Here is a 27,081-nt window from a genome sequence, read left to right on the forward strand (position 1 = left end):
AAACAGACTTGTTTGTAAATTTGTATTCATATCTGCCTATTTCCTTGGGGCCATGTCCATGGTTGCCTCTTAAGCAGGAGTGTGATGGACTCACGAATGTATATTTGAAAAGCTATTCTGGTAAAGAAGATGTGGTATATATATATACAGCGGAATATTATACAGCCATCAAAAAACCGAAATCTTGCCATTTGCAATGATGTGGATGGAACTAGAGGGTATTATGCTGAGCGAAATAAGTCAAGCAGAGAAAGACAAGTATCATATGATCTCACTGATATGAGGAATTTGAGAAACAAGACAGAGGACCATAGGGGAAGGGAGGAAAAAATGAAACAAGATGAAACCAGAGAGGGAGACAAACCATAAGAGACTCTTAATCTCAGGAAACAAACTGAGGGTTGCTGGAGTGCTGGGGGGTGGGAGGAGAGATGGGGTGGCTGGGTGATGGACATTGGGAAGGGTATGTGCTATGGTGAGCTCTGTGAATTTTGTAAGACCGATGAATCACAGACCTGTACCTCTGAAACAAATAATACATTATATGTTAAAAAAAAAAAAAAAGATAGTAGGAAGGGAAAAATGAAGGGGGCGAAATCAGAGGGGGAGACGAACCATGAGAGACTATGGACTCTGAGAAACAAACTGAGGGTTTTAGAGGGGAGGGGGGTGGGGGGATGGGTTAGCCTGGTGATGGGTATTAAGGAGGGCACGTACTGCATGGAGCACTGGGTGTTATATGCAAACAATGAGTCATGGAACACTACATCAAAAACTAATGATGTAATGTATGGGGACTAACATAACATAATAAATTTTTAAAAGGAAAGAAGGAAGAAAGAGAGAAAGAAGAAAGAAAGAAAGAAAGAGAAAGGAAGAAAGAAAGAAGAAAGAAAGAAAAGCCATTCTGACAGTGGTGTGAAGGGTGGATTGGAAAAAGGTGATCCCGCGGCAAGCAGAGAAGAGATGCCGTTTGGGCAATTTAGGCCAAATATAAGGGTATAAACTAAGTCATTGGCAGCAAGGTCAGAGAAAAGAGGACATGCTAAGATTCTTAAGGTGTTTGCTTGTTTGTTGTTTGTTTGTATAACAGAGCTCTCTGGGAACTTGCTGAAAGCTATTAGCATTTTGTACATATTAGTTTAAGAGTTTAGGGACTTCTAAGGTGGCTTTAGTTAGGAGGGCAAAGAGTTTACAGGTATCAGTGGCTCTCTTCTCCAATTTGAAGGGTTGGCTTGGGGAGGAGGAATTTATGAGACCAGTGTTAGATGCATCAGGTAAAACTGTCAAGGAGATAGTTTACAAATTGATTTAGTAGCTTAGGAGAGAGGTCAGAGCAGGAGTGAGGATGTGGGAGCCTCTTCACAAAGGGGTGATATTGAGACCCTGGACACAAGAGCAGTCCTGGGTATCAGGGTGCTTATGAGAAGAGTACTGAACATAACCAGGGAGGCTACTTACTCCTAAGTAGGAGACCTGGGGGAAACTAGAGAAGGAGTGAGGAACTATGTACAGAGAATCCAGAAGAGAATGATGTTGAGGAAGCCAAAAGAGACATGAGTTTCAAGGAACAAGTCATCAAACTGTCAAATGTTGCAGAGGTCAAGCAAGGAAAGGACTGGAGGGTTTCCAGAGCAGTTTCAGTCACCTGTGAATGTGGGATGAGCAGATTCTGAGGAAGCCAGATTGCAGCCATGCGGTGAGAAAAGAAGGGAGCCAAGGGAGGCGAGTGTGCAGGGCTTGTTTCAAAGAGAGCTTGTTGTGAGGGGCTGGGGAGTGCAAGGTGATGTCTGGAGTGAGATGGGGCATTGGGGGTTCGCTTTTCCTTGCTTCTGTTGAAACAAGGAAAGCTAGATTTCCACATTGTCATATGACTTTGATTAGTTCTCTAACATTTGCTGTTTGCCATGTTTAAAATCTTTTTGTTGGTGATTATGTTTTTAGACACTGTATAGTCTCTCCAAGCTTCCAATGGAAGCACTGCTGCCCAAACTGCTAGCATCCTGCTTCCAGTTCTGCTGAAACAGGCCGAGACTCCTCATTGGCTCTTAGTTGGACTCCCCTCTCAGTGTTTAAGCTTCAGCATGTTAGTATTTGGAATTACAGTTTTAAAATTTCAGAATATGACTGAGGTCCTTGAAGTTTGACCTTTACCTGAAGAATTGGTCAAAAATGGTAAATGTTTAATGTTGCAGTTTAGAGAGTATCTTTATTGTGTTGCCAACTGCTGAATGACAGGGAGCTTTAATTCTAACAAACTCTAATTAGAAAGAGGAAAAAAAATCAAAGGGTTATGTCAACCAGAATCAAAGTGAACCAGAACAAGAAATAGTTTTATTGGTTACAGAACATCAACAATGTGTGGTATAGTCTTATTCACTTCTTTTACTAGCAATGAAAATACTGCAGGCTGTCCCTAGAGGGTTCAGACAGTCTTATTGAACACATAATCATTTTGATAGGTGTTTTTTTGCTGGTAATATGATGCTCTTTGGGGCTGTAGAAAATTATTTATTTTTAGAGATATGCTAAATGATTCTTGGCTTTAAAAAACAAGACAATGTGGCAAATGTTTCTAATGTAGGAAGAAGTGGATAGTCAAGGCAACATATCCACTGGTTTCTTACTTAACAGTGTGTTAGCCTATTTTTGAGTATTATTTTTCTCAGCACAGTTGCTTTAAAGATGTTGACATCAAAAAAGAGTTACCACTTTTAAAGAGGGCATTGTGTTGTAATAGAAAACAGTTACCCATATAAAAGATTAAATAAAGGACATATACATGTACATATACATCAGTGCATATATACGCATGTATATATACCATATATGTATATGATTTTGCTGTATGAAGAACCTGGTTATCTTTCTCTGAGATTTAACTTTGAAATTCTTGGTCCTTTCTTTCTTTGCTTTCCAGTGAAGTTCAATATTGTATCTTTTAACTCCCTTTGGACCCCTCCTGTTCCCCTTCTTGTCTAGAACCTTTAGGCCATTCCTTTAATCATTCTTTCCTCATTCTAGGCCACTCTCCTTGCTCCTCAACTTTCTTCTGAATCCATTTCAACCTGCCTAGGTTCAACCTCATTATCTGACATGTTTGCTGCTGTACCTGGGCTGGTGAGCCCTGCTAACTAAAACTTGACAAGCAAGCGAATTGTAGCCCCTGTGAATTCATGGTCCCAAATTTGCTAGCCCTCGAGGACGGCCTTTGCCATCCTAGATTGTTTCCCAAGCAGGTCTCTTCTTTATGGCTGTTCTGTACTTTCACCCCCATCTTCAGACTTCCTCCCTGTCACCTCTTCCCTCCATTTCAGAAAATGATCTTGACTCCTGTCTTTTTGAGGCCCTCATGCAGGAACTCCTAAACATCTTTCCTTTCTACCACTCTATCGGTACCTGCACATTTTCTCAACCCGTATTTTCCTGCCTTTTCTCCATAACTTTGTCACGAGGCTGCTCAAAAGAATAGTGCCTGCTTGCCTCCCTTTCTGTTCTCTGGCTTTCATCAAACTGCTCTTAATGAAGTAAAACTGTCAACGCCTATGAGATAGTGTTCAACTTTTACCTAATTTGCCTCTATCGTATTTTAGCATTACTGAGTGCTACCTCTAAGCATCTTCCTCAGTTTTTATGAAACCCCCTCTCTTTTGGATTTTCTTCCACGTTGGTTCTCACAAATTCAAAGTTGCCATTTTTCCAAAATAGCAGGAAGAGATTTGAGCGTTTAATTCTTTACAAAATAATAATTGGCATGAATGCTTAAAATTCAGTATAACCTAAAATTCAGTATTATCTAAAATTGTATTATACTTTTTTATCATATAAATGTATTACAATTCAGTACTTGTTATACTTTTAGAAAGTAGGAAATACATATTAATTATCCTTGATTTCTTCTTTCCTAGTTAATGAAGGAGTTCCCCTTGCTGAGCATGTTCAACATCCATGAAAACCTTTTAGAAGCTCTTCTGGAACTACAAGCGTATGCTGATGTTCAGGCAGTCTTAGCAAAGTATGATGGTAAGTTCTTGGGTATTTTTATCTACTTGAGTATTTTTTTCTTCTTGATGTATTTCAATGATTAGATCAGAAAGATCATTTCAAATAGTATAGGACTTTAACAACTACCCACTTACAGATTTTTTTACCTACAGTTTTATGATGGCATTTTATAAAATCTTAGAGTTTTATGGTTGGTCAGTGGGGGCCTGTGCCGCATGCCTCTCCTTCCCTCCCTTCTACTCTTCCTGTCAGCAAGAGTTAGGCATGCTTTGCTTTATTGCCCCCATTGTCAGGAATCACTCAGAACCTCTGCAGGCAACACGTATCTTGTGGGGACAGCCCCGATTGTTTGAGCTCCTGCTGTGACCCCACATGGGACGACTGTGACCACTACTGGTTGGTCATGTTGATCCTTTGAAGCAATATAGAACAGCTAGTAGCCCTTACTGCAGCCCCTGTGACAGTTCAGGAAATATTTGAAGATAAAAGAATGTGTCCTTCATCCCAGGTCTTCTCCTCATTAGCAGAATACCTCCCATTTCTGCACGCAAAGGGCTTTGAGGTCCCTTCGCCATTCAGGTTACTTACCCATGAGCTTTTTCATTTTGCCTGTTCTTAATAAACCAGAAAAATAAACTGACACATCTTAGAGATTTCAAAACTCTTGTGTTATATTGCCATTTTCTGTGAATTCACTATTTGATTAATTGCATAAGAGTTATCCACGTAATTCCCTGCCATGACCTAGCTCCTGGAATCTCTGCAGGATTATTATTCTACCTTATTTCATTTGTTTGGTTCTAAAATGGATGTTAGGGAGTGATTACTTTTATCACATGCTCATTTTTTGCTTTGTAAAGTATTTTTTTAGTAAGCATCTTCAGTACATTTAAAGAACTGTTCAGGTCAAAATTTCCAGGAATTCCTCAAACTAATAGAACGAACTATTTTATTTTAATGCACAGTTCTTCATAAGGGATCTGTGAAGCAGGCTGGAGTTGTTACCTCCTACAGTTGGGAAAACTGAGGCATTGGGAGACTTGGTTTTGTTTTGTTGTTAATTCTTGCTCAAATCAGTGGAAACTACAAGCCCTCAGCCAGTGATGGCATTTCTTGGCCTGTGCATACTTGGCCCTGTGTAACAAGATATATGCTACCTAGTATGGAACTGATTTTAGAAAGAGAGAAAAGTATTTGTGGCATACTTCATAGTAAACAAAATAAAGACTGTTTGGCCTTCATGTCAGCTCACTTTTGTTCTCTGTTTATTTGCTGGAATCTCACTATTCGGCTGACCTTGGGAATCTAAGCTATAAGACTACCTTATAAGCAAAATGCTCATACACTGAGGGTCTTTTGGTGCAAAAGGAACCCAGTCCCATGCACCTGGGTTTAGGTGGCCATGCACTTTTTCCAGATGCTACCCTGTAGCCGTCAATGCCATAGCAAGGTTCTGGTGTTATCATCCCTAATGCCGACCTATGCTCAACCTAGTACACCAAGGCTTAAGAAAATAGTTCTAACTGGTAGAGCCTTTGATGTCTCAAGTCTCATAAGGCTCCTTTCACAATGATCTCAGTTCATTACAGAAATCGTCAGCTTTGTGTTACAAGACTGATTGTAAAATAGAGAAATGAACTCATTTGGAGCTTTCTGTCATCTCTATCTATCCCATTGCACAGCCTCGGCTCCACAACAACCAAACACTGATTTATTAGATTCTGATAACATATGTTCACATTATTTGTTATAACAGCCCGTCACACCCTCCACTAAAACTTGGCTCACACTTTGCAAAATTCCTTTGTTGCGAATGGACAAACTCACCATACCAGGGCCCTTGTGTTGAGCTTTGTTTATGTTGTGTACCTGGCAACAGAGATGATGTTCTTATTCATTATTCATGGAAAAAGAGCCTCATTAGTGGCAGGACACATACTGTTGCTGAGATGCCTTGGTAGGAGTTTTGAGTTCAGCAGTTGTCAATAGACTGCAGATGACCTAACCTCGACTGAATTCTGGAGGGTGTTTTGGTGAGGACTTGGCTCAGGTCTGTGTCATTTACAGTAGAAATATAATGAAGTGGCTGCTGAAGTTACTGTTCTTGTAGACTGAGCCACAACCACACAAGACTATTAAAAAACATGCCTCTTGTTTCTCACCCCATACCATAAAATGGGCTCTTTCAAGTTCAGCCCCGCTGCTTTTCCTGGAGACCCAAAGGATCTTGACTGAGTTGTTGCCTCATTTTTCTGGCCCTGTGCAAGAAAGTGTGGGTGCTTTAGAGGGCTTGGAGTACAGACAGCAATTAGGGGCGCCCTGTTCCTCACCCTAGTTCAGATGTCATCAGTCTAATCCATGAGATGCTGGAGACAGCACTTTGAATTCTGACCTCCCCATCCCTCTTCACAGAGCCACACCCAAAGCAGCATGATTATATGTTATCTTTGCAAATTGGAATGCTCTGGTTGGGTAGCTAATTCTTGGGTGGTTTATGGGTACAGCGGTCCTTCTTTATTACTTTTGCTAGGTGGCCGAATTTTTTAAATAGTATGTTGGGAAGTGACACAGTGGGATTTGTGCTGCTTTCCTGACCTTTGCAAAAAGGGTTTAGAAATATGGCAAGGCAGGGGAGGCCAACATGTTCAAAGGAGGGAGGAAGGGAACATGTATCCCTTTGCCTCATTCTTTTTGTTCTTCACCTTTTAAAAAAATTTTTTTAGCTTTGAGTTTTAAAAGTGATATTCACAAACTCCTTTTACAGTGAAGCACCTGGGTCCCTAGTAGGATTACCAGTGAATTGGTCATACCTCCTTGTAATCTGTAGTTTAATTTTGATTTTGCCCTTGAGATCACTTCTCATGTTATGTTATTCCAGCCATTAGTCTGAAGTGCTGTCTTGCTATCCTCAGGAGTTTTCGTACTCTTTTTTCAATTTGCTAACCCACATTATGGGTGGGCATTTTTTATCCAGGTGGTTGGTCCTGCTTTTGGAGTCCTTCACGCAATGACTGAAATAACAGCAGCTACAACTAGCATTTATCGAGTTCTTATATTGTGTCAGGGTCAGACATGATTCTAAGCTCCACACGGATGAACTCATTCTTACCATAGGCATATGAGGCAGATACTATTATTAGCCCCATTTTATAGCTGTGGTAACTGGTACAGAGATAAGTTAAGTAACTTGTTCAAATGAAGAGCCTAAGATGCCAAAGTAAAGCCATGGAGATGTTATATTGTGAGAGAAAAGAGAGAAACTGAGGTCCGTCTTTGTTCAATAAGATGTGAATTCCATGAGGAAAGGAAAGCCGGAATCAAAACTGAGATGGTCTGACTCCAGGCCCGTGGTCTTAGCCATCATGCTTCCACTTTCTCTGCCGTTGGCAGTATTTTTTTTTTATTGTTTTTATTAACACCATTCTTGTTATTATTAGCTACAGTTTATCGAGAACCTACCATGTGCCAAGCATGTTATACACATTACCTGTAACTCTCAATAACCTTGCAAGGAGGTAGTTATTCCATTTTAGCAGATGCAGAAACTGAGGCTTGTGAGTTTAAGTAACTTTCAAGACCACATTCCTTGAAAACGGCAGAACTGGGATTCAAATCCAGGTCTCTCTGGCTCTAAAAGCCCATGTGTTTTCCATAAATGTAAGCCTTGCTGAATGACTTGCTCTGCCTCTCTCACTCCTTTTGGAAAGGCATGAGTTAGGTGGGCTGGAGCCGTGGTGCAGAATTTCAGTGATGCCAAATTGTCTTTTAAGATTCTTTTTTTTTTTTTTAAGATTTTATTTATTTATTTGACAGAGAGAGACACAGTGAGAGAGGGAACACAAGCAGGGGGAGTGGGAGAGGGAGAAGCAGGCTTCCCGTAGATCAGGGAGCCCGATGGGAGGCTCAGTCCCAGGATCCTGGGATCATGACCTGAGATGAAGGCAGATGCTTAATGACTGAGCCACCCAGGCGCCCCTTAAGATGACTTTTTAATCATTCCTTAAGAACCTGGTATATCTCTATTTGCTTATCTTTCTGAAACTCTCTTGAAAATATGGCTTTCTATTTTCAATCACCTTGTGCCTGATTTCTTTGCCACAAAAGGGATTTGATGTATGGTGTTGATTTAATTTGAGATTTATCATCTTTTTTTTTTCAGTCATACATTAGCTATAAACACAGAAATGTTTTTTAAGATCATTAAGTCATCAGAACCTTCTTTTGGAACCATTGAGAAAGTTGTTATAAGCTTTGGGTTGCCTTTCAAAGGAGCTTATAGGCCACCTAGGTTGAAAACTGACGTCTCAAAGATTAGGGTGGTAATGTGGAAAAGAATTCATGCATTTATTATTCATTATCATTTGTGCATTTCAACTTTAGAAGAATCTTCTAGAGCAAGTGAATGCGAGTATGATTGCTACCAGATACCTTTGGGAGCATCTAGTTTGGTCTGGTCTCTAGTTAGTGATCCCTTGGGGACACCAGGGGCTGCCACCCCGGTGCCAGCCTGCTGAGATCAAGGGCCAGGTCTGCCTTTCACCAGCTGACTGAACTTCAGCATATTACTTAACCTTCTAAGCCTCGGTTTCTTTCTCTGGAAATGGAATCAAGGCTTAGAAAGGCTAAGTAACTTGCTCAAGATCACACAGCTGGGAATTTGTCATGAGGATTACTGTAGTTAATCCATGTTAAATGTTTAGAACAGCGTGGGGTACACATTAAGCATTCAGTAACTCTCAGCCATTATAAAAAGCCAACATTACTCCTGAACTTCACCACTGTTCTCAATCCATTTTGTTCAAAAGGAAAACCAGATATAAAATGTCAGTTAAAATGAGAGAATAAGAACCCTGTCTTGTGCCCCCCAAAAGGTGGTGTTATGGCCTGTTATTAAAATTACTTATGGATCTAATAGGACATGTAGATAGATAGATATTTGATAAGAATGGGAATGCTTAGTTTTATCTACAAACAATTCTTAAACTTTTGGAAAGCTGAAAAAAAAGTGCCAGGGATTTTCATTCCTGATCAAAAGACAAATTGTTTCAGCCTTGGGGCAATTTGCACCAATGGAAATACAAGTCCAAGTTCTTTTGGATATTTACTCCATTAGGTCATTTAGTGATTGCCCTTAATTTGGGACAGAAATTTCCCTGTGAGGGACAAACTGGCCTTTTATATAGTCATGAATGTTATATAAATGCAACAGCTGTATCAAGACCATTTTTATGGTGCCATCAAGCCCATCCTAAATTAGCATTATTGTCTGCCATCTGTAATGTGCAGAGGGTATACTTTCAAGAACAGGACATGTTTCTAACACTGGGGGAAATACTTTCATCTCAGTAGATTGAAAACAGAGGTTCTAAAGAAAGCATTAGGGAATTAGTCTATGTTGAGACTATTCAGAGAATAAGCTTTTTGCTGATACTGTTTTGCAGAGTCAGCATGTAGTTATAAGTAAAAATTTCATAAACCATGTTCATTGCCCAAGGTCTTATAAACTAACACAAGCTCCTCAACTATCATCACAGTTCCTTTCAAGTGGTCACTGGATACTCTGTCTTTTCGTTAGGCTATTTTTCATTTATGTTTAAGGAATGGGCACGAATAAGAGGGATTTGAGATGCCAGGAGGACCAGTGAGTAGAATCTGTTTTCAGGCGTCAGTATCAGGTTTGAGCGTCACGCAGTCCAGACCTCCAAAACAGTGCTTTTCAGTCAAGTGTGTGGTTTTGAGTTTTGATGCCAAAGGCACAACAGCTTCTAAGATAGATCTACTACAAAATTAGGCTGCATTCAAGAAAGAAGATTTGAAATGCAGTCAGTCCCTAGTGACAGACTGTAAGCCTAGTCTAGCTCCCTTCCCTGGGCTGGTTCTTATGGAAAAGATCAAGGAGACCAAGGCGAATGTTGAAGAGCATCCTTCTGTAAAAATGGGCAAATGAATCACATCACTGCTTCAAAGAAGAAAATGATTATCAGCACTGATACCATGAGCTATGTCTCCAGGCTGGTAAGCATGAGTCACTAAGAAATGATGGCCCTTTATAGCTTTGCACTGGGTGTCCTGCTGACTTGGAAACCAAGAGGTAGGTAGTTCTGTCAAGTGAACTAGGCCTTTCAATTAGCAGTTGACTGACTGTCATATACATGCAATGAGCAGGAGTTCTAATAATAGATGTTATTTCAATAAAAACTGTATGCATGAGAAACTGCTATTGTCTCTGATGATGGAAGACATTTTATGAATGCATACATTTGTAATTCACATAATTAGCACATGAACAAACCCTCGAAATTTATATTGGCTTTAGTAATCCTTATTGCCTAGTTATCATAATTTACCAAGGTAACATTCCCCCCTCCCACCCCCCAGCCAGCCATTACCATCACATAAACTGCTGTGTTTGACTCCGGGGCACTGGCCACAGAAGGGCTCTCTGACACAGACCTTCTGGAGTAATCCAGTCCAAAAGTTGCAAATAACATCTGGTGTTTGGCTTTATAGCATAAGATGAATTTTTCTGGGTGTAGTTGAGTCTGTGTTGCCTGCCCCTCCCCCTGCACCAAATTACTAAGGTCATGTAGTATTTCCCGATTGAATCATTGAACTCCCAGGTGGCACAAAGGGATCTTGGATTGGCTTTTTAAAGGTGGGACAAAGAGACCATACACTGTCTGGAACCAAAAAAAAAAAAAAAAAAAAACCACAAAAAACAAAACAAAAAATAATTCTAAGGACAGAATTCTACATTTCTGTTGTTTGCTTTGTATCATATCATGTACAGAAGTAAACTGAGAAATTTTACTGAAGAAAGCCACTGAGGACAGCATCACATAATGGGACAGTTATATCACACCTCATCCATAAACAGGTTAGGAAGGAGAAATGGGGCTGCATTTTTGTTTGTTTGGTCAGTCAGTTTATGGCTCCAAAAGCGTTGTCAAGGCCAAATGTGTTGGATTAATATAAACTTCCAGTATATCAATGTGTTGCCTGACCCAGAAAAGGTACTTGATACTCCATAATCTTAAATGATTACAGAGAGTAATTAGGTTAGTTTCTTTTCAAATTAATTCAGCAGGGATCCATCAAATCCTTATATTGAAAATACTAACTTTTAGGTGCTTTCAGATTCAGAGATGAATATAATCTATTCTGTGTTGCCAAGAAGCTTTATTGTCTGGTAGAGAAAGATGTAAAAAAAACAGTAAGAACAAAAAACAAAAAAAAACCCCAAAAAGTCAAAACCACCCACAGTAAATTGAGGTGGGATGCACCAGTGCTCTCTGAATCTGTTTGAAATATGCTAAAGTGGTACAGAGAAAGAAACCCTTTGAGAGCAAGCCCTGTGTTTTCTTCTCGGACACTCCTGTGCAGGGGTAGACATTCCGAACAGCTGTATTGAATGAATGACTTTTTAGACGGAGATGCACTATGACATAGTGTCCTCATTTGTGAGGTGCTTTGGGACTTATTTATGCTGGCTGCTACCCTTGAAAACATTGTTTTGGAATTGTAGATATGAAATTGACCCTCGATTGACCTAGCTCATGCATAGGAACAATAATGATCCTTTTAAAATTATATCTTGATTATTATTATTGTAGATGAACAAAAGGAAATTAGGTCAAAAAGATTATCACCGAAAAAACTTCTATCTAAAGTTTTACCCCATGGGTTTTCTGAGACACATCAAATTGACAGTTTTGCTCCAAATTACGTAAATTTCCTCCAAGATTATTACATTGAATTTCAACTTTGCTATTATGAGCATTTATGACTTTTGAAAACTTAAGAGTCATTCTCCCTGAGATGACCTTTTCCTTCAGTGGCCTCATTCCCATAAAGGGTCCTAGGGAGCCAGAAGAGGTGTGGTTTGCCTTCCTTGTTTTTGGCCCCAAACCCTTTAACTTCCCTTCAACCTTGTCAGCTTGTACTCTTGCTTTCTCCCTGCCTCACTTGTAAACTTCACTGCTGTCTCAAACAGACATCTGGATTTAGAGCACCAGTACAGTTTCATCCGTTTTGCTGGAATGCCATCAGCAATGATGAATGCAGTACACATGCTGAGAAATAACAAGTTTCTGACTCTGTCTCAGTACATCCATCAGTCCTGACACTTTCGGCTTCCAGAAGCTAAATTAGATGTAAGTGTTTGCATATCAAAGGGAGCTAATATCAAGTGATTTGAGATGTTAGTACATTAACTTAAGATTTCTTTCAGCAAATACAGGACCACCATGTTTTAGACATTGTTTTGGTTCAAGGGTACAAAGTGACGGAGAAACACAGCTGTTACTCCTAGCACACACCACGTAAGTAGTAGAGGGAAAGAAGAAAACAATTGCTGTAAAGACTGCAATAGAATTTAACCCAATATGGAAGGGACACTTTACCCAGGGGGAAGTGAGAGAAGCCTTCCTGGTGGAGGTGGCACCTGAGTTGAGCCAGACAGTGAAAATACTAGAGACAGAACATATGGAAAGGTTCAGGAGCAGGATTGACCCAGCCCATGTGGAATACTCCGTGTATCCTACAAAGCAGAGGAATGGTGGAGGGCTGCAGCAAAGGGCTGAAGATGCATTGGGTGAGTTAGGAAGGGACTGCACCTCACAGAGCTTTGGACCTAATTCCACCAGCCATGGGGAGACCATGAAGCAATCTCAGCAGGGATGGGCTCTCGTCTGACCTCAAAGTGGAGAGAGTGACGCAGTAGATTCATATTCTGCCCTTTTTTGACTTGAGGTGGTTGAGGGATGAACCCAGCGATGAACCCAGAGTGTGGAAGCACTAAGACATGAGGGAGTGGAGTGCCACTGTAGAGCGCCAGTGAAGTGGTTTCAGACTCAGAGAAGCAGGATTCTCTCCATTAGGGAGATACTTGGGAGGCTTTCAACCAAAAATTATAAAAGAGTTTGGTTTTTCTTCTTTAAACAACAAATGGGAATTCCGATGCAGAAGCTTTTTTATTTCCAGGGTTCTCAAAACTTCCTATTTTAAGCTCTAACCACTTAATTTCATTTGCTTTCTGGTGATCTCTTAACTATAGGAAATTGAAGTCTATGTAGACCCAGCATAAACCTTAGATAATCTGTCAGGGGACTGTAACACAGTTAGAGCCTGCCCGGACTCATACAGCCCATTAACACCTACCTATTTCTGCTGAGTCATACAATGACACGGGAGAAAAAATGTGGAATGTGGGGAACAGGTGGAGTGTCCACCTCGTCTTTAAAGGTTGTGAATTTAGAGACAGTGCAGTACAGGATGTAAATGCCTGTGTATGCAGATCTACAAGTCTAATTTGCTAAAAGCAAAGCACCTGATACACTTTTTTTTTTAAAGATTTTTATTTATTTATTTGACAGAGAGAGAGAGAGAGAGCACAGGCAGGGGGAGGAGCAGAGGGAGAGGAAGAAACAGGCTCCCCACTGAGCAGAGAGCCTGATGCAGAACTCGAATCCAGGACCCTGAGATCATGACCTGAGCCGAAGGCAGACGCTTAACCAACTGAGCCACCCAGGTGCCTCACATCTGATAAATTCTTGCCTTGCTGACAGTTCAGTTGCTACTAAAGTAGGCAAAGCCCGAGAGTAATTAATATGCTGAGTTTAATTTTTACCAAAATGGAAGAACTTTAAGAGAAGGAGATCATGTTATCTTATAGCGCATAGCAGTCAAAGAAGGGAACATTGGTCATAGACAGATTTCCTGAATCTAAAAACAAACAAATGACAACAAAAAGCCAAAAGCTATACCCTTTTTTAAGTCAGAGGAAAGATAAATATAAACCTCTAACTCGAGATTCAGTGAACAACTTTGTGCTGACACCATTTGGCAGAGAAGACACAGATTTTTAAGTGGAAATGGTTCAAAAAAGATGGGAGGTTCTAGACGATGACATTATAGTTATTCCCAATGGAAAAAAAAGTAAAGGAAACACAAATGATTTAAGTATATGAAAGGTCAGAGTGACAAATCATTAAATAAGTATATATAAGTGGGGTAGAAACCTGTAAGCAGGTGGTTAGAGTTGCTCAAGTCCAGAGGAAGCTAAAGTCTCAGGACTTCCCTTGTGAAGTTGTTTTCTAAGCAAACTGATGAAGAAAGTATAAGAGAATGACAATGAAGAAAACAGAAGCAAGCATCACATTGGCAGTACGGGATGGTGACAGGGACCAGGCATTGCAAGACCAACTCTGTCACTAATTAGTTAGGTGGCTCTGAAGCATATATATCATTTAGCTTCTCTGATCTTGTATTTTTTCATCTGTAAAATAAAAGATTTTTGACCTTCACAAGTTGTGTGCTGTTGTCCAATTACTTTGATCCATCTTGTAGAGCTCCTATTTGGAGAAGATAGTAATGTGTTAATAAATGGATAAAAATATACCTTTATTCATTCCTATTTACTACTTGCCCTCAGTACTTTTGATTCTTTTTTTGCTTTTTAAGAATTTCAACAACTAAGCCAATCACAGTAAGATTCTAGATGGTTATGTGGTTTACTAACATTTAGGAAAGAAAGAGGTGATTGAAGATCCAACATGGATTTACTAAGGAGGTTGTGCTAAACAAAAACAGATGAGATAGTGGATGTGAAAATATTTGTAGTCCATACAATAGTCTTTAAATGTTTCTTACTAATTTAAATGGCCATTTTTCTTCGTATTTCTGAATTAGAGGAATGCCGTAGATGTATTTATATATTTAAGATGTATATATAAATGTATAAACATTTAAGAATGTTTTGAATGCTACCTTTTTAGGTAATGTGGAGTAATGTGTCATAATACCAGTTGTATCATTGATAAATGATGTGATTTAATGGTATAAGTGGTGTATATAATATCTATTATAACCATTAATAAATGGCATAATTTAATGGTTTAAATTGTATATATTATACCTATTATTACCATCATTGCAGACCATTGCAAATTTAGGGTGATCTCTAGAATAGCATTCCTGGATCCTCTCCTTGGTATTGCCATGGTCAGTATTTTTATAAATCAGACCTTATAGACAGCATAGCACAGTTCAAAATCATGTCCGCATATTTGTTTTAACTATGTGATATTGGCTTTTTTTTTATATATTGGCATATTTCTTAACCATTATATGCCTCACTTTCCCCATCTATATAAGGAGAGCACATGGTGTGGTGAGCACTGGGTGTTATATGCAACTAATGAATCATTGAACACTACACCAAAAACTAATGATGTACTATATGTTGACTTATTTGAATTTAAATAAAAAAAATAATAAAATTTCTAAAAAGAGGGCTAACAGTAAGTCCTATCTCAGAGGGTTGCTCTGAGGGGTAAATAAAATAATGTGTATAAGTGATTAACACCAGTGTCTCGCAAGCTTAATAAGCCCATGGTAATGTTAGCGGTAATTTCAGTGATGATAATGATCATTTGGTGAGAAGGTATGCTTATGAATTGTATGAAACAAAGCTGTGGGTGGTAGCTTGAGTCAGAATGATGGCTAATAGCCTGGAATGATATTCTGAGACGATTAAGATTTAGTGGTTTAGATTTCATTTTGAGGTTTAAAATTTAATGGAATCAAATATGAAATCCTGCTTATAGGTTCATAAATTTTCATGGTTTAAGTAAAAGAGAAAAGACTTGGCTTTGGCTGAAATCAATTTGCATAGAACCTCGGGGAGTTTGTTGACCACACAATCATAGGAGCAAATAAGGACTGCTCAACACCAGGGCCATCCTAGCTGCTCTTCAGAGAGGTGTTACGGCTAGTTCCTCAGACTACATTTCCCCTGAGCTCTGTACTGGTCACATTTCAGGGATTTAGAAGATTATTTCCACTTCTGATTCTCATATTTTGAAATCATTCATGGCTTCATAACAAAAATAAACAAAAAAGTTCTGAAGAATGTATCAGTGGAGGAATGAGAAGTATTCTGGAAAAGATTAGGTTTAGAGGAGATATTGTAACCATTTTAATATTTGAAAGGCTGACAAGAAATAATCATGTTCTGTTTTGTTATGGAAGGCAAAACCAGTAAGTAATTTTTAGATAAGGATTCATAGAGAGAAGAGGAGGCAGAATGATAAAAGGCAACTGAAATGTTATGGAAGTTAGATTGAAGTAAGAGAAGACAGCTTCAGGTAGCACAGGATTATAGGTTTGTGTCTTTAAAATCTTTTTAATTGAGTTATAAATTACGTATGGTAACATGCACAAATCTGAAGTATAGAGCGGGATGACTTTTTTAAATACACATGTGTTATCACTACCCTGGATCATAGAACTTTCCATCATCTCAGAAGGTTGCCTCATGCCCCCTCCTGGCCAATAACTGCCTTCTAACCCAGAAGTAACCATTTTTCTGAACTTTATCATCATATATTACTTTCTGCAAACTTCCCAGAACCACTTTGGAGCACTGTTTACCAGTTTAAACATGTATCTACTTTCTGACTCAGCAATTTCATTTCCAATTACATATCTAAGAGAATGGTCACAACAGCTTTATTCATAATAGACCAAAAACTGGGAAACAACCCAAATAGCCATTAGCAAGAGAACAAACATATTGTGGTATATCCACAAAATGAAATACTACTCAACAATAAAAAAGAATAAAGGCCTGATACATGCTACACAGCATGGGATGAATCTCAGAAACATCATGCTGAGTGAAAGAAGCCAGACATGGAAGAGTACATACTCTGTGATTCCAATTACATGAAATTCAAGATTGTAGATTTTAATGAAAGATTTTTTATGACAATTTGATTTTGAATACCTAAGACAGTTGGAGAAAGTTCTTTCCCTTTCAGAAAAGGAACCTGTATGAAACAAAAGATGGCCAAGAAGTGGAAGGAAATTTAAACTAAAGCCAGGAGTTCAGCTTTGCTAGTGAGAAACATTTATTTAGCATTCCTTGTTTTTGGAATTCTGTGATATGTCATTATTTCCTTTCTTTTTCTTTCTTTTTTGTATTTGAATTATTTTGTTGTTTGGATTTGTTTTATTCTTCCTGAAGCTTCTTTTTATTTTTCCCCTTAATTCTTTTATAACAGCAAGTATCTGTGCCATTATCTAAGAATATTTTTTCTCTTAATCATACTATATATTACATGGCATCTACTTTCTTTTTTAAATCACTCTTCCTGGAGCACTCTAACCTTCAGCTCAAATATGATCCATTTGATCTCTAGGCAAGTTTCAAAGCTTTTTTTTTTTTTTTGAAGATTTTATTTATTTATTTTACAGGCAGAGACACAGCGAGAGAGGGAACACAAGCAGGGGAGTGGGAGAGGGAGAAGCAGGCTCCCCACTGAGCAGGGAGCCCGATGCGGAGCTCGATCCCAGGACCCTGGGATCATGACCTGAGCCGAAGGCAGACGCTTAATGACTGAGCCACCCAGGCACCCCTCAAAGCTGTTTTTATAATGACTTTCCTGAACATACTCCTTTGCTAATGATAACATTATTTTTTGTAGCTAACATTTTTCTCATTCTTGGATTCTTTTTCTTAATTAAAAAAAATTTAATTTCAGTATAGTTAATATCCTGTGTTATATTAGTTTCAGGTATACAGTATAGTGATTCAGTAATTTTGTACCTTACCCGGTGCTCATCATGATAACTGTACTCCTAATCTCCTTCACCTGTTTCATCCATTCCCCCCACCTACCACCCCTGTGGTAACCATCAGTTTGTTCTCTATAGTTAAGAGTCTGTAATTTGGTTTGTCTCTTTTTTTCCTTTGTTTCTTTGTTTTCTAAGTTCCACATGAATGAAACCATATGATATTTGTCTTTCTTTAACTGACTTATTTCACTTAGCATTATACTCTCTAGATCCATCCATGTTATTGCAAATGTCAAGATTTTGCTTTTTTATGGCTGAGTAATATTCCATTGTATGTATATACCACATCTTCTTTATCTATTCATCTATCAGTGGACCCTTGGGTTGCTTCCATAATTTGGCTATTGCAAATAGTACTGCAATAAACAAAGGGGTGCATCTATCTTTTCAAATTAGTGTTTTCATATTCTTTGGGTAAATACTCAGTAGGGGATTTACTGAATCATGTGATTATTGTATTTTTAATTTTTTAAGGAACCACCATACTGTTTTTCACAGGGGCTTCATCGTTTTGCATTCCCACCAACAGTGCACGAAGGTTCCTTTTTCTCCACATGCTTGCCAGCACTTGTTTCTTGTGTTTTTTATTTTAGCCATTCTGACAGGTGTGGTTTGCATTTCCCCGATGATTAGAATGTTGAGCATCATTTCATGTATCTGTTGGCCATCTGGATATCTTATTTAGAGAATTGTCTCTTCATGTATTCTGCCCATTTTTGATTGGATTATTTGGGGCTTTTTGTGTTGTGTAAGTTCTTTATGTATTTTGGATATTAACCCTTTAATATGTTATTTGCAAATATATCTCCCATTCAGGAAGTTGTCTTTGAGTTTTGTTGATTGTTTCCTTTGCTATACAGAAGCTTTTTATTCTGATGTAGTCCCAATAGTTTATTTTTGCTTTTTGTTTTCTTTGCCTGAAGAGGCATATCTAGAAGAGTGTTGCTATGGCCAATGTCTGAGAAATTACTACCTGTGCTCTCCATTAGGATTTTTATGGTTTCAGGTTTCATATTTAAGTCCTTAACCCATTTTGAGTTTATATTTATGTATGATGTAAGAAAGTGGTCCATTTTTATTCTTTTGCATGTAGCTGTCCAGTTTTCCCAGCACCATTTGTTGAAGAGACTGTCTGGATTCTAATTCTTAGAAGGACTTTTTCGTAATAATGGTAGCTACATGGCACTTACAAAAGACAGGGATTGCATAGTTAGAGCATGTTCATACAAAATTGGACTGAGAATGATTTTGAAGTTCCTTCCTCAAAATAAAATTTCTGAATAAATAATAAGCAGTATCAGAAAGCAGCTGATATTTTTGTTTTTTACTGCTCAAAACCTCTGATACTACTTGTTTTCATCACTACTGTTAGCCACTCTGTTTCCCTTACCATTTTCTCCATTTCCCTAGTGGTAAAAGCATAAAATCATGACAGGCAGACAAAACTACAGAGACAGAGAACAGATTAGCAGTCACCAGGTGACAGGTATGGGTGGGAAGGGTACAAATAAAGGGGTAACAGAGAGTTCCTTTGGAACAGTTGTGTATTTTTTTATTATTATTTAAAGATTTTATTTGAGAGGGGGAGAAAGAGAGAGAGCATGAGCAGGGATAGGAGCAGAGGGAGAGGGAAGGGAAGGAATCTCAAACAGACTCTTCACTGAGCGTAGAGCTGACATGGGACTCCATCCCAGGACCCTGAGATCACGACCTGAACCAAAACCGAGTCGGACGCTCAACCAACTGAGCCACCCAGGTGTCCCAGAACAGTTGTGTATTTTAATGGTGGTGGTGGTTGGTTGAATCTAGCCATGGGATAAAATTGAATAGAACTAAACACACACATGAAAGCATGTAAAAGAAAGGTGAAAACTGAACAAGGTCTGTAATTTCCTTAATAGTACTTTACCAATGTCAGTTTTTTGGGTTTTGATATACTACAGTTATGTAAGATGTCAGCATTCGGGGAAGCTGAGGGAAGCATTCACAGAACTGTGTACTATTTTCACATCTTTCTATGAACCTATAATTATTTCAAAATAATAAGTTTCAAACTTATAATAGACAACAACAACCAAGTCAAAGTATTTTTTTTAAAGAAATGAAAGAGGTAGTCTTACGAGCAAGCAGCCCATCATAACGAGCTTTCCCCTAAAGGTAGTATATATGCTATTTCTTAAAAGTGAGCCAAAACATGCAGTTCTTGCCTCTGATTTAAATATTAGGCAGTTAAAAAAAATGTTAGCCAGCTACTAGATTAAAATGTGGTTAATAAATGCACACTGCAAAGGAACACACTCACTTTCATAAGGGTGTGTAGGTATAGGCAGTAGATCTCTGGTCTGACTTCATTTCATGTACCTTCTGCCTTTGTCTGTCTGTGCTGTCTCTGTCTGGTTCCACCAGTGTATTTGCTCATGAACTTGCTTCAAACAGTTTGTAGAACAGAATTCTTCTAGATAGCATCATTGTTATCTTTTAAAAAAATCACTTATTACATGTACATCACAGGAAGCTTTGGAAATGCAGATAAACGGTAGAAAAAAATTACCTCCAATCCCACCACTCAAAAATAAATACTGTTGATATTTTGTATATATAATTCCAGTCTTATTATTTCTGTGCATATAAATGCTTTTTAAAAAATACATGAGATCATAATTTTGTAAACTTGTTTTACTTATTACGTAGGTACAGCAATGCACCATTTTCCCAGATCATTAAATACTTTTCACCCATGTGATTTAATGACTACATAGAATTGTACCCTGTGGATGTACAGCATCTTAACTAATCTTTTGTGATTGGACATTTAGGCTGTTTCCAGTTTTCCACCATTAGAAACAATATTGTCATCAACATCCTTAAGGCTAAATCTTCGTACACAGTTGTGATTATTTCTCTTAGGAAAAGGTCTCAGAAGTGGAATTGCTGGGGTAGGCAAAATGTCAACGCTTTTGCTTTTATTGTCAAAGATAAGCATCACTTAAAAAAATTTGTTGTAAACAAAAACCTTATTTGAACAACAAGAAGTTTTACCTACAGGGAAACTTAGGGTCAATTTCTTTAGAGTGATTCATCACTTCTGAGAGGCAACTGCCGTTACCCGATAGATGGATTGTTTTGACAGAATTAAAAGGAAAACATTGGAACTATCTAAATAAACAAGTTATGCAAGAATTTTTTTGCTATTTTTTATTTTTGTTAAACAATGAGAGCAAAATAATTTACCCGAGTAAAAGAAAACAAATGGAATCAACATGCCGCTAGTGGGGAATGAAGTATTTACATTTTTCCCACTTCCCATTTGATATTGATTAAAGTATATTTTTGATTATTTATTTTTTAAGCATTACTATGCACATATACCACCTTCTTTACATACAGTGAAGGAGTAGGGTTAAAAAAATTTTATGGGAAAAACGCACTATAGTAGTTGTAATGTTGCAGAATTCTGTTGCATTTTTCTAGTTGTGAATGTCCTGTTCATGGGCAAGAGGGGGCCTGGTTCTGGATTAAAGATCGTTTTTGATTGGACATCTGTAGTATTTTGCGGAACACCTAGTTGTATATTTTTCTGCATTTCCAACTAAGTGAATATGTCACTTTGCTTGTTTAGGTAACCATCAAAACACAATCTGATCTTTCTCATTGAGAAGCCAAATCCTTAACAACAGGTTTTCTTTAATTTATCAAGTGAGGCTCCGTCTTGTGTGTTGCCAGCTTCAGATGATTATGTTCATTGTCTTCAGCCTCAGCTCCTTTCTTGGACTTTTCATTGGTCCCTACTTTGTGGAAAGCTGCTAGGTTGACACAGAAGGAACACAGATCACACCGAGAAGAGTGGAAACAAGCCTTGGGTACTTTTTAAATAAAAAGTCTGAACTTTAAAAGAAGGTCTGAACTTTTAAGTAGAATGGTATTATCTGCAGTTTTTATTACCTTCCAATAACAATGAGTGGAACCTAGTAAAGAAGATATTTGATTCTTGGATTAATTTCCCACATCGGGAAGCAGTTAAATGTTTAGATGTTGGAAAAGCAGCAAGACAAATCCATGAGTATTTGACATTCTTTTTTTCTTCTTAGTCATAAGCACATCATTTTACACTATGCATATGGTAGGTGAAATTTTGTTTGAATATAATTTATGAGATGAAGGTTACAAAGACCTCTTTCCCTTTCAGTTCTGTGTTGGTATTTTCTATGATTATTTTTTTATCAATGGCATTAAAATTTCTTTCAAAGAAATTTCTCTTGCTGGGATTGGTGATGAATACTTATTACTGGATTAGGGATTGTTTTTCTTTTATGACCTTATTTTCCTCTGTGGCTGTCTGTGGGCTAATTATGGGACTTTCCTTTTCATTCTTACTGTAATGTAATTCTTTTTTTTAAGTTTTAATTTAAATTCCAGTTAGTTAACGTACAGTGTTATATTAGTTTCAGGTGAACAATATAGTGATTGAACACTTCCATACAACACCCAGTCTCATCATCACAAGGGCCCTCCTTAACCCCCATCACCTGTTTCCCCAGTCCGCCCACTGACCTCCCCTCTGGTAACCATCGGTCGGTTCTCCACAGTTTAGAGTCTGTTTCTTGGTTTGTCTCTCTCTCCTTTTTGCTCCTTTGTTTTGTTTCTTAAATTCCACTGTAATGTAATTCTTTTGAAGTTGAAAATAACCCTGTGAAGAAACTGGCAGAGCATTCCAGGTGGTAAGAGTTTCTCCAGCCTAGAGTAGATTTTGCTGCCCTGGGAATGGCGTATTTTTACCTGTCTGAATTAGGATGGCATTTCTCTGTCATAGTATATTTGGTTCAGTGTTAAAGAAATACTATCCAGTAGGAAATAGGGTTATAATTTAAACACAGATTTTTCTTCGAAAGAGACTACCCTCTTTGAGTTTATCTATTCTCAGTTGTACCCTGTACTTTTATTTCCCTTTGAACTAATTATCTGAATCTGTTACCCACTTCCACCTCTCCGTGTGAAATTTTCTGTACAGACTGAGAAGAACTGTTTCTCGGAGAAACAAATTAGGCTTTATATGAAAGGGGGTTTCCCTTCGGTTTGAATGAACAAAAATTGTATACATTTCTAAAGATTTCACATATATATAAAGATTTCTTATATATGTTATATATAATAAATGTGTTACCTTTTCAACAAAAAAATGAATATGAACTTCTTAAAATTTAATGCAAAGGAAATCTGGTTTAAATCTGACCATTAAAAAATAATTTAGGTGTGTTTTTTTTTTTTTAAAGATCCAGGTAATATTTTTTCTTCAAGTTAGTATTTCATATGCCTGTTGAGAACTTTTTATGAGAGACATAGAGGTCCTAATCTGCCTTTTATGATATCAAAGGCATTCCTGTAATATTTAAATTTATATATTTATAGCTATTGTCTGCTTAATTAAGCTCAATACATGAAGATCCATATCTTAAATAGAACATGATTGCTCAAGAGTCAGGCTGGTGGATTTTAAACGTGAATTATTCACAAAAATATGAATTACCCTTAGTTTCACATACTACCCTGCTACGTAAGAAGCAGCTGTGTATTGTATGCATTAAAATATTCTTAATTTATGCTTTGTTAGACTTACATGATTAAAATGCTAGTGGATTAAAAATAATTGCTCTTTATTTCTGCAAACTTCTAAGAGTTTCTACTTTCTTTTTCTCTAACAGATATAAGCTTACCAAAGTCGGCAACAATATGCTATACAGCTGCCTTGCTCAAGGCAAGGGCTGTCTCTGACAAGTAAGTGGAGAATGGCTTGGGCGGTACTAAGTGTCTGACCCGGTTGAAGGAGGTGTGTTGCCTCTGAGGGCTTTCTCTGGAAGTTTCTCTTAGTCTTTGAGACCCCTGCTTATGAGCATGCATTTTTCTAAAACCTGCTGATCTTTTCTTTCACTACTAGAAGGCGGGAATATATATCCCCAGGTTTTGTAAGGGTGTGTGGGTCCCTAAAGAGGGATTTATGTGAAATTCCATACCTCTGAGGTGACTTTTTTTTTTTTTTTTTGGCCAGACAGTAGATACCGAAAGGCCTGCTTGGGACTTACACAAAATGCCTTCCTTTTATTCATTTTTTTGCGTATTCCTCTCCCTTCAGCAGTCCAAGACTGGGTAGTAGTCCTAACAAACACGTGAGATGGCAGAGGGGTTGATCATCTCCCATTGACTCCTCAGTTCCCAACTAATCCCCCACCCAGGGTCCGTTTGCTTTGAGTTGTCATCTCAGCGGGACATTTGCCTCTTTTATTCAGGCAGGTGACTTTGGCATAGAGAATTTCCATACACATCCGAGATGACTGGCAGGTGAAAGAGAACAGTTGGCTTCACTGTTCTTGAGTTCACAAATGCTTATGTTTCCCCGATACAATCACTCTGAAGCACTGAAAAGCAGATAACAGGAAAAGAAAACAGCCTCTGCTCTGTCAGACAGGTTTGCTGTTAAGTGTGTGTGCACTTCAAGACCGAAGTAATTTTCTTTCATTCTTTTTTATCCTGTAGATCGCCAGTACCTACTGCAACATCTTTTCTCCCTACACAGCGACTCCAGCTTGGGAGGGCAGGGCCAGGGTTGTCACAGCTTCCCCTGTGGTGTCTGCCTGCCAAGCACAGCTCTGGAGTTAGCCCTGGGTGTGAGGTGAGAAAGAGATTGCATGGTCTGGTTTTTTTCATTCACTTGGGCAGGTGTCCCGCCCGCAGTTTGGGCACGCACACCCCCCTGCCGGAACGGCCCCAAGCAGGCTGGCCTGCGGTGGAAGCTGCATCGCAGCACTGACATTGGGTTGGGAGCCTCCTTTAAAATTCTCCCCAGTTCTGTTTTTAACCAAGTACACCCTTCTGTAACCTAGTTTTCTCTTTTTCCTACACTGGCTGCCCTCGTCAGTCCTACCCTCTCCCCTGACCTAAGCAGGTACCTCAGAAAATTTAGACTAGCTATTTAGATAGACTTGACAGCTGAATTTAATTCCTGCCAAGATTAGATGCAAGCACGCTTTCTGCTTCTGCTGGGGTTTTTGTTGGCCTCGGTCTGAGGGGTCACTCAGAGGTTCCGTGTAGTGGAGGTTTGGAGAGCTCATGCCATTGGCTCGCTGTGGTTTTATGGGCCCTTGACGTGTAGACGCTTTTCCGGGTTGATGCCCAAGCAGTGGTCCCAACTGGATCGTGTTTGTCTTTCTGCTTTTCAGATTCTCTCCCGAGGCTGCATCTCGGCGGGGGCTGAGCACAGCAGAGATGAATGCAGTAGAGGCCATTCATAGAGCTGTGGAATTCAATCCTCACGTGCCAAAAGTGAGTCTGTGGAATCCCCACAGGAACTCGTTATGATAGCAGAGAGTGTTCGGTGACCACAGTGTCATGTCTCGAATACACCCAGTATAAAAAAATGAATTGCAGCCAGTGAACATTGAAGCCCTATATAGTCCATGGTTATCAGCTTCATTTTTAAGCAAAAGCTACATTCAAGAGGCTTTGTGCGGATTTGGGGGCTTTATATAATTGGGGTAAATTGATAGACCTGGCTTAGGCAGGTCAGGCCAGGAAGCCTGAAATTGGCAAAATATGGAGATCCCAAGAGTGTTGATGCATTTGATAGGAATTTCACACCAGTTACAATCTTACTTAGACCCAACTCGGGAAATGAACCTAGTTTTGAATATAAATGGTAAAAAAGAAAAATACTGATTAAGACGTTCTGAGTGCTTTCTGAGTGCCATTTTAGGAGGTATACATAGTAGGAAATGTTTGTCTTAATTGTTAACCACATGATTGACCAATTTATAAATACCCAGTATTTCCCATATATTTATTTTCCTGAATTTGATTTTAAAAGGGAGCCAAATCACGATAGAGGATATTTCTATAATCTTTTATTTAGGAGCTGGATGTGTATTTATGATTTACCTATATTTGAGTCCCTGCTGTGTGATAGGCACCTTGCTGAGTGCTATTTTCAGTTTCTCAGTGTTATAAAGCACATTTTGACCTTTGGGAAACTATTCATATGGGGTACCACAGGCATAGATTTCTTTCAAATTTCTGAGGAAAACTTTCATTGGTGAAAAATGACAAAGGAAGGCTATTTTGTTTTCTTGCAGTACTGTAGCAAGAGGGTGGTGTATGTGTGCATGTATGTGTGTATGTGAGGATTTGTAGAGTTACCTACTTTATTTTGTTGATATTCACAGTGACAGAGATAGGTGACCTAACACCATTTCTGAGCTTTGACTCAGGTCATGCTCATTTTCTCGCAAAACAGAATCTGAAGAATGGTGTACAGTGCCACAGTTAGTGAAGGATATAGTTATCCACTCTAGTTCCAGTGGATAATGACCAACATAGTACTTGTAGACTTAGGTATCATAGATAGGGTGGTATAACATATATCTCTTTATTTAATATATTTTCGGCTAAGTTAAAAATGTTCATTCAAATTTGATTAAAACTTAAAGCTAATCATGAAAATATTGTCCTGAATTACAGTCAACTTAGGTCATCAATTAATATTTATTGAATGCTGTATTCAATACAGAGTTATTCTGTGAGTATAAATAAGCTCTTCTAGAAATAGCATTGAGCAGTAGAGTCCTAGATTCTGAGACAAAAACTTGGGTTTAAGTTCTGGCTCTGTCATTTATTAGCCCTGGGAGCTGGGGGCTTAGCATCTCTGAACTCAAAGTTTTCCCTCATTTTTTCAAATGAAGATAAAAATATAAACCTTACCTTCTGTGATAAAGACCAAGTGAGATAATATAGTCAAAGTTCTTTGACAAATTGAACATCTATGTTCATAAAATATTAAAATTGATATTGGACTTGTTGGTGGCCCCTCCAATCTGGAAACTGGGTCCTAATTCTTCAAGTTTTAGCAGAGCTTTGTAATCTTAGTGCATGAACTAGGAAACTGGTACTTGCTGGTTAGATATTTTAGTTGAAGCTGTAGTATAATTCTATGATAAGGGTCTTAAATGGTTGATTGAGCTTCTAGAAAAGTATTAAAAGCCCTAAGAAATAGTTTAAGGCTACCTAGGAAGAATTGACTCAGTCAGCTAGCACTCTACCTGCAAAATAGAATTCTTTTTAAAAGTGGGAACATTTGAAATATTTGATTTCACTCTACTCTTTAATTGTTGACTGGAGAAAAGATAGGGTACATAGGTAAACCGATTCTCTACACTTTGCTTTGTTGGTGATTGTGCTGAGGGAAAACTTGTTTCCAGATCATCTTCATCTATTGACATTTCCATGGGGAAAAGGCCCTGTGAATCACTGTTCAGAATTATGTCCAGAATTAACCACAAACCTCTGGGTACATACGTGTATTATTTGCAGGCTGTTATGAACATCCTTTATACATGACCTATTTATTGGACTGCTTGCTAATACTTTAATAAATACACACACACTGGTGCCTTT

General features: G+C 38.4%; 1 protein-coding gene across 4 annotated transcripts in view; it reads left to right on the plus strand.

Moving 5' to 3' along the window:
• Nucleotides 1–27,081, plus strand: part of ST7 (suppression of tumorigenicity 7) — a 235,114-nt gene that overhangs the window by 173,710 nt on the left and 34,323 nt on the right. For all 4 annotated transcript variants that reach the window (XM_088018268.1, XM_028104976.2, XM_028104977.2 and 1 more), the window contains 3 exons: nucleotides 3,909–4,023; nucleotides 23,343–23,415; nucleotides 24,855–24,957. In XM_088018268.1, coding sequence (XP_087874394.1) covers nucleotides 3,909–4,023; nucleotides 23,343–23,415; nucleotides 24,855–24,957 — 291 coding nt within the window. The remainder of the gene's footprint in view (nucleotides 1–3,908; nucleotides 4,024–23,342; nucleotides 23,416–24,854; nucleotides 24,958–27,081) is intronic.

The sequence above is a fragment of the Eumetopias jubatus genome, unplaced genomic scaffold (assembly GCF_037043125.1).
Source record: "Eumetopias jubatus isolate StellerSeaLion01/CBP00866 unplaced genomic scaffold, mEumJub1_p1.0 scaffold_14, whole genome shotgun sequence".
Taxonomy (NCBI): domain Eukaryota; kingdom Metazoa; phylum Chordata; class Mammalia; order Carnivora; family Otariidae; genus Eumetopias; species Eumetopias jubatus.